At 44.4% G+C, this 8,600-nt stretch overlaps 1 protein-coding gene across 1 annotated transcript in view; it reads left to right on the plus strand.

Annotated features, from left to right (window-relative positions):
• Positions 1 to 3,697, plus strand: part of SYNE1 (spectrin repeat containing nuclear envelope protein 1) — a 385,453-nt gene extending 381,756 nt beyond the window's left edge. The window contains exon 143 of the mRNA XM_007458743.1: positions 2,718 to 3,697. Within this exon, the coding sequence (XP_007458805.1) occupies positions 2,718 to 2,958 (241 nt within the window). The 3' untranslated portion in view covers positions 2,959 to 3,697. The remainder of the gene's footprint in view (positions 1 to 2,717) is intronic.
• The last annotated feature ends 4,903 nt before the right edge of the window (positions 3,698 to 8,600 follow it).

Below are 8,600 nucleotides of genomic sequence, written 5' to 3' on the forward strand. Positions count from 1 at the left end.
AAGTGTCTCCTAAAGAAAAAGAGTCAGTTAGAAATCTCCCTTATTTTATTTAAACACCAAATAATAAAGAAACATGGAGCTCTCCTTTTTGCTTCTGTTACAACTCAGACAGGTGACAGGTGGAGAGTATTGTTTTCCAGGGCATATATTCAGGTCAAGCAAAAGATGTATTGAAGGAAGATTCAATCCAGAGCTCATGGGTAACTATCCCTTCCTTCTCCAGACACTTAAACTGCTGAATTCATAAATTGTTAGAACCAAAAGGATTTTATGATGTTAATGCATCTTCATCTTTTCAAAGGAGAAAACTGAAGGCCAGAGAGACTAAATTACTTTCCCACGATTGTACAACTGCCTCAAAACAAAATGCCCTCGTATCCATATTCTGACTTGATGATCTGTGTCATACTACAAAGCTTTATGATTACAGGCCTTTATTTTAGACATGAGGAAACCCCTCACCTCCAAGTATTTTAGGATACAAGTATTGTCTTCTTTGCTTCTATATGTGAGATACGTGTGACAGAAATATGACCTGGATGCCCTTCATTTATGTCACCAAACAACAAAACATAACAGTAGGCAGGGACTTTGGAACCCTGAGTTCCTGCTAGAGCTCTTCCTTTAGTGGTGGGTTTGGGGCAGGCGATTTACTCTATTTATAAAGCTCAGGTTCTGGGCGTTAGAGTGCCAGAGGTGAAATCTTAGTTTGCCACTTGCTAGCTGTATAACCTTGAGCTGGTTCCCTTACTTTTCTGTACCTCATTTACATCGGCTCTAAAATGAAGGTGACAGGCACGCTAAGGACTGTTGTGGGAATTAAGTGAGAGAACCCAAGACAAATGCTTTTGTGGCCCAGCAGTTAGAGGATCAAATGTGAACTCTCCTTAGCTCTTTACCTACAGAAGTAAAGATGGATTAGATACTCTCTAAGGCCTTATCTCAACACAAGTATTTTACAATTAGGTAAACTAGACAAGTTTCTATTTAACAGGTATGTGACATAACTTCTTTTATGCTTTAGTATATCATCACAAAATACACAGTTTGTCCTGTTCAGCCCTTTGGGAATAACTCATTGGTCTTAGCATAGGGCAGTTAATCAGTTTGACCACTAGATGGTGATTGAACTCTTGTGGCCTCCCAGTTGGCCGACTTCACACTGACCAATCAGTGGAAGACGTAAAATGTATAAACAGAACTTGCAAGTTGGAAGACCGTTTAGTCTAATTTGAAGGATTTGAGGAAGAGTTTGTAGCATAGAGGTGAAGTGAGCTGTTCACGGTTTGTAGACCAGAAAAACACAGTCCCAGCTCAGGCCAGGGATTTGTTTTCTCATCACACTTCGAGCTGCAGTAGAAATAGCATGGTACGTGGCTGCTCAGGGCTTCTCGGGGCCAGTCTAGTCCGTTCGTCTCACATATTTCTTGGTAGTTTAATGAAAGAGTTTTGAGTAGTCCCTCTGTTGCCTTTTAAGGGGATTATGTCTGTTTTTTATTTTAACATTTGTTTTCTTTGGTGTCACTCCTTATCCCTCGCTGATACCTGTGTAATCTGTCTTCAGAAATTAATGGCTAATAACGTAGCTGGAGACCTAGTGTTTTCTTACGAGATAAACGTACAGAGTAACCAGTACAGTTTTCACACCTTCGTATTTCTCCAGTGGCCTCACGTTCAACGTTCTTACCATTAAACCATTAGAGAATTCCTACTAGGTGTGGGGCAGTGGGTCTCACTTGTACATGTATTCTTTTTGCTTCTGCAGTGTTGTGTGTGTGTGTGTGTGTGTATGTGTACAAAATTCCTCCTGTAAATAACATTTCTTTCCTCATCTTTTCCACTAGTAGCAAAACATTCATGGATGCTCACAAAGAGAAAACAGTGCCCCCTACTCAGAACCTACTTCCATTTTCAACATTTCCCATGCAGTCTTTCTTACGAATTCTGAAATTCATGGTTCATCTCGAAGGCACTGTTTCAACGTAGATGCGGAAATTCAAGTGGATAGGAAAACTTGTAACTTGGAACTTCCCAAATTCACAGAGCTAGGGATAGAAGGGTCAGCCTGGAATGGGTGTCATTCAGCACCAGTGATCTGTAGACTGGCTCCACTGTCATCCTTGTTCTTACAGCTTTGGAACCCACTAATGTCAGGGCCAGTTGCTGATTCAGTGCAAGATGAAACCAGGGTATACTCTAAGAATAATTCAACTCTGTGGGTCTGTGCAAAATGACCGCAGCTGTTTTTGTCCTTGCTGCATGGACTTTGGCACATCCAGGACGGCTAGATGGGAGGGATGCCTTGTATCGTCCTGACAGCAACTAATTTTGCCTGATATTCTTAAACCAAAAACGTACTGCATCAAACATCCACATTTTAATGATCCCGGATCTGCTTCATTTATGCTGGTAGAGTGTGTGTGGAGCAGTTTTCTTTGTTGATGGAAAATGTTTTACCAAATTACGGGGTGGAATTTGAACCCAATTAGTTACCTTTAGTTGACTAAATGTCTATTTTCCATCAGTGCGTTTTCCAGACAGCGCTTCATTTGGTGGCGGGGAGATTACCTGGGCTTACTTCAGAAGGCTGGCAACTAATTGCCAGGTTGGGTCGTGTTCAGCCTGACCCTTTAGCTTCCAGGCAGGTGAGGAAGCATAAAGCAGCGTCCATCCAACATTTGAGATATTTGAGTCATTGATGTCGATTCTTCTCTCAGGTCCATAAAAGGTGGCTCCGATTCCTCCCTTTCTGAGCCTCGGCCAGCCCGGTCCGGCCGAGCCTTCCTGTTCAGAGTCCTCCGAGCGGCTCTTCCTCTTCAGCTTCTCCTGCTGTTCCTCATTGGGCTCGCCTGCCTAGTACCGATGTCACAGGAAGACTACAGTTGCGCCCTCTCCAACAATTTTGCCCGCTCATTCCACCCCATGCTCAGATACACAAATGGCCCTCCTCCACTCTGAACCAGGCAATGCCATCTGCAGCAGTGCTGGTAGCATGAGGGGGATTCGGCCAAGGGCAATCCCAAACTAGCAAAGAGAGGACCTGAATCTTGGCGGATGCCCTCGGTGCGGCAGCTGTAGCTCGCCTCCGTATCCCCTGTGTGCACATCATGGCTTTGGAAGTGATGATAAACAATGACAGGAAGAGAGCAAATAGATGCAGAAGGTTTGGAAGATACTCTGTTTGAAACTGAGCCTCAGCACTAAAGAGATTCAGGACCTCCACCGTTCCCTGGACAAGTGACCTCTGGGCCTTTGGTGCATCCTGTGCACACCCAGGGACTTCCAGAGACCACGTGGGCAGCTTCCCCACAGTGCGCTCCGTCCCCTCAATAAATGATGCTACCTGAGCACCATGTCGGCATCCAACAATCTACCCGTCAACCAGTGCTGAAGAGCTTTGAGAACCTTGTAACATACGGTTTTTAAGAGCTTATGTGACAGCTTCTTTTTTACCTTGTTTTTCTTTGGGGCATGATGTTCTAACCTTGCTTTAGAAGCACATGCTGTAAATCTAAAAGGCACTTTTTTTAAAGGTATAAAGAAAAATTGGATGTAATAAAATCATGGGAGGCTTTATGTGGAAAAAAAAGTCGAATGTTATAGTAAAAAAATGATATTTATGTATGTACAGTTTGCTAAAGCCACATTTTGTTTGTATCCATTTCTTTGCATTTATTATAGAGATTATGAAATACTTTGTCTGTGCTTTTTTTCTCCCTAAAGAAATGATTCTACATTTCCCTATTAAGCAGGCACTTATCAGAACGCAACCTAAATGATCATTTTTGGTGGAATAAATGAAGCTGAAACATAAGTATATATTAAAGAAAAAGGATGAATAGAGGCAGTGTATATTTAGACATGGAGGACTCCGGATTATTTCTTCTTCCTTCTCCTTCCACAGCCGGTCACATCTCACAGACTCTTGCTTCCCAGCATCTTTCATACTCTCCTTTCTTTTCTGTTCTCATTGCACAATTGGAAGAACCTCCTATAATCTCCTGACTGAGGCCCCTTCTCCACTCCATCCCAAGGGTACCAAAAAGCCATGAGAATATCCCTGAAGCATTCTTCTGGTCAGGTCCCTTCTTTGCCCCAAAATCTTCTGTTTTCGTTGTCTAGCAGAGGAAATACAATTGTAGTCCATCATTCGAGTCCAACTACAATCAGATTTTATTCTGTCCCTCCGATCTTGCCAACTGGTGCCCCTCATGGAATTGTTTGGCGCTCGTGGCACTTTAATCCACCATTTAATAATTGGAGGGAGAGGATTTATATAAAGTCCACGTTTCGGGCTTCTCTTGAGAATGGAAAGCTCATGTGTCCTGGACACACATTCCCACGTGACAGTAATTGCTGGAGTGACATGGCTGCTGTCCCTTGAAGAATAGGAGACAGTTACTACATTTGCATGACTATCCTATCAGCCTGTCTCATTGCCTGTGCCAGCCTAACTCCCGGAGGTATTTAGTTTACAAATTGAGAATTTAAACCAAACTGGGGTACTCGGAATTACCTGGAACTGCCTTCCATAATTTCCATGATGTTCATAGCCTGAGTGCCGTCTCAACCAAGCGTCTCGAGGTTGTTTAGGCTTTCTGATTTCTGGACTCACTGCAGACCTTCTAATTCAATCTGCTCAGGGAAGATCAGAGTTGAGATGTTCTTTTCTAAAGACGACAAACCTGTGTGTAATGTTTCCTGTCTTCCTGCTTCTGGAAGGGCTGTGAGCAGTGGTGGAGACTGGAGTTGAAGGATGCCCTGCACCCTCATCTGAGATGGCCCTCTTCAGGCCTGGCTCTTCCCTCGCTTCCCTGTCACCCCGGCTCCAAATACCTGGAGGTCCGGGTCTCGCTTCTAGAGCAATCCAGCCCTTCAAGAGACACACGTTGCCATGTTACGGAAATCACCACACAATGAGACATGGGTCATGGTGGAGGCCAGCACAAGGAGACTTCAGAGCCACTTCTCGACATGGCAATTAACTGACTGCGCGTTTCCCATCACTGAAAAATTAAATGTTAAATGTGGCTGAGAAAATAACGTGGCTTTGATTAGGGAAAACTCTTAGAGTCCCATTTGTGCCTTTCTAAAACCCCTGTGAAACACTCAACAGAAGGCATCACGTGCATTTCTATTAAATTTTTTGAAGACTTAAACAAAAGAACATTGGAACAGGACAGAAGTAGGAAGCCCCGGTGAGTGTAAGCATTAAAGCCATGAGATATTGGCTTTCCGCAGATGATAACACACCAGTCTAGCGAGGACCGAGCCAGCCACAGAAGAGACTAGGATTTCTGTCTAGAGCTCACACAATCTCCTGTGCCTAACGAAGGAGGGGACACGGTACCATTAGGAGCATCCTCGCCTGTTGCCGCAGCTTCCCAGGCAACAGAGAGAGATTGTGGTCAACAAAGGCTTTGTGGACGAGGAGGGGGGTTTGAAAGAATAATCGGGGTTTAAAAGGACACTGATGGCTGTTTAGAAGGCCCTCACTTCCGGGGTAAGGGCTGTCCGGAGCCCTGCTGTGGCCTGGAGATAGGGAGTGATGTCCTCAGAGAGTTGTGGGTGAGGAAGGGTGAAGAGACGAAGGGTAGGATTAGTAATACCTTGGTGGGGCTTCCCTGGTGACGCGGTGGTTGAGAGTCCGCCTGCCGACGCAGGGAACACGGGTTCGTGCCCTGGTCGGGGAAGATCCCACATGCCGCGGAGCGGCTGGGCCCGTGAGCCATGGCCGCTGAGCCTGCGCGTCCGGAGCCTGTGCTCCGCAACGGGAGAGGCCACAGCAGTGAGAGGCCCGCGTACCGCAAAATAATAATAATAATAATTTAAAAAAAATAATAATAATACCTTGGTAATGAGATTTGCCCAAGCAAACAGAAAACATTAGAAAAGCTGAGGAAAGAGAAAATCTATAAAGCTAGGATGAAGAGAAAAAAAAAAAAAAAGAGCTGGAAACTAAAAGTAGTGATTTACTAAAGAGTCCAGGGAGGAGTGAAAGGTTTTTGTGGAAACCATGCCTGGGGAGCAGGGATGTTGTCTCCTGGAAAATGGCGTGGCGGCAGCTTCCCTTGTTTTTGTGAGAAGTGAGAAGAGATGCCTTCAAAAGGCTAGGATGGGTAGTTCAGGATGCAGAGAGCTGAGATTTACTGTCAAAAGGCAAGATGGGGTAGGCACATTTACAGCCCATGCCCTGGGGCCAAATATTAAGAAATTAGAGCTACAAAATTTTATTGGCAAGCCACTTAAGAGATCATAAAGCAAAGAAACGTGGAGCGAATTGATTTATGAGAGCCGATCATGGCTAGAAAAGCAGGGTCTCCAGCTGGTCTGGATGGACCTGAAAGCAGTCCCAATAGCTGAGTTCTCTGCCCCCGCCCACCAGTCCACCATCACCATCCCCAAATATACCCATAGGGAATTTTACGGAAATAAAATATTCTCAGAGGATATGCTGAATAGGACCAGAAATGCCCAGGAAGTGCGGCATCCACTCAGATCATAAGAATGTATTGAATGCCCACCATGGTGGGGCAGGAACTGCTCCAAACTCTTCCGGAATCAAGTTTCAGCCGGGATCTCATCCCTTCCCGTTTAATTACCCATTAAAACGTCATCACTGGGCCTTTGATGTACAGGAGCCTCTGTATTTTCCTCCACCAATTACATCCTGAAACTTGGGGTGAAGGATAATGTGGACACTTGAAGGGAACAAACCGAAACAATCTCTAATTTAGAGGAGAAAAGGGAGATTAAACCTGCTAAGTCTCTTCAGTTTCTGTCAGCAAATTTCCCCTCCTTTTAACTTCTTTGTCACCTGGCTGACGTTATAGAGGGATGCGTTTTTGAAGAGTCTGTGGAAATGGGGGCAGGTGGAGTGGTCTGCACTTTCTGGCTTAGTCACATGCAGCACGAAGATGTTAATTCGGGTATTGAGAGGAGGTGTTTCACCAAGAGTGGTCATTTCAGTTTCAGATTTAATAATATATTGTGATAACCATGGCCCATTGTTGTACCTAAAGTAACCCAGAGACGATGAAACTTGAAAGGAGTGACTTTTCTTCATCGGTTCCTGGCTTCTCACTAACGTCTCCCTCAGAGTTTTAAAATATCCACCAGGAATCCACAGAGGGGCCTCAGCTTGGGGAAGAGAACCCTCATTCAGGTGAGTAAGGGAAGGAACTGGGTGAATTGGGGCACTTCTGGCAGCCTCTGCTAAGCAGCCTTCTCTGCAGGGCAGCAGAGCACTCCACAGATGGGGGAGGGTTTCTGTTGGTTATTGGGCAGAAGGTGGGAACCAGAGGAACTCACTTGAACTCTGTGGTCAGTCAGGAGCATCTTGAAAGGCTAAGGAAGTTGGAAAGTTGAAAATGGCTAATGAAAACCAGGGCGATACACTGTAACCCAGGCTGAACAACGAGGAACGTTTAATCTGGGGAGCCGAGGAAGCCAGTGGGACTTGGATATAATCTTTCTAAAATATGAAGGTCACAGTAACATGAATCAGGCTTGCAATTGTTTTTTTAACCTGTTACCTAATACAGAAGCAGGATCATAACCGAATGTGAAAAGCCCAATTGTATCAGGAAAAGAAAGTCCTTTGTCAGCTGTGCAGCAGATGCCTGCATCTGATGCCACAGGTGCTCGAGAAGAAATCCAGAATCTCCCAGAGGAAGTCACGTGAGGGCCTCACAGATGTGCGTTCCCAGCGCAGGCCTACACCCCGCAGAAGACATTCTTGAGGCAGTTGCTGGACTCAGAAGGTGAAGCTGCCAAACAGCTGCCAACATCGAGGACAGTTCAGGCAGCTACCCCAACCGCAAGTCACCTGCACAGCTCACGTCCCACCTCCACCCCACACCTCCCCGTGGGCTTTACAGGTTGACCAGAAACTGTAGGCATGATGCGTCATGCTACAAAGCAGTCCGTCCAGGCCAGTGGTTCCCAGCGGTTCCCAGTGTGGTCCAGATCAGCAGCATCAGAGTCACCTGGAAACTTGTTAAGGACGTGCCACTTGGGCTCTAGGGCTGGGCTTCTGAGCCACCACTGGCCCTGGGTTTCCTCGTCTTGGGACCATTTAACTCTCCCCAGCTGCCACAGTGGCGTGCTATGTAAACAGTCTTCCCCACCGAATTGTAATGTCAGCTTCATTGACTAACAGGTTTCTATATAAAACTGGATTTTTATTCTGGACTCTATCTTGTGTTCTTGATCTATTTCTCCACTGCTGTCTTAATTATAGCAGTATATAGTATAACTGAGTTTAGTAATGATGGATATATGCAATTATATATAAATATAAGCTATATAATAAATAATATTAATAGATGGTATACATAAATATTAATTCGCTATAAAGTATAGTAGAGTATATTAGTTACTTTGTTATAAGTTTTCATTCTTCTTAGGAAAAATCCCATTTCTCTTTTTTATATGTGTCTATTTTAAAGGCTAATTATTAAAAAAAAATCAACAATTTGAATTACAAAAGATTCTCTTCTTTTCTAAAGAAAAATGAACCGTTTCCTATGTCCCTCTCAATTATCTCCCAATTTGATGTTACTTTTCTATGCCTTTTTTTTTTTTTTTTTTTTTTTTTT

Source organism: Lipotes vexillifer, unplaced genomic scaffold (assembly GCF_000442215.2).
Source record: "Lipotes vexillifer unplaced genomic scaffold, Lipotes_vexillifer_v1.1 scaffold639, whole genome shotgun sequence".
NCBI classification, from domain to species: domain Eukaryota; kingdom Metazoa; phylum Chordata; class Mammalia; order Artiodactyla; family Lipotidae; genus Lipotes; species Lipotes vexillifer.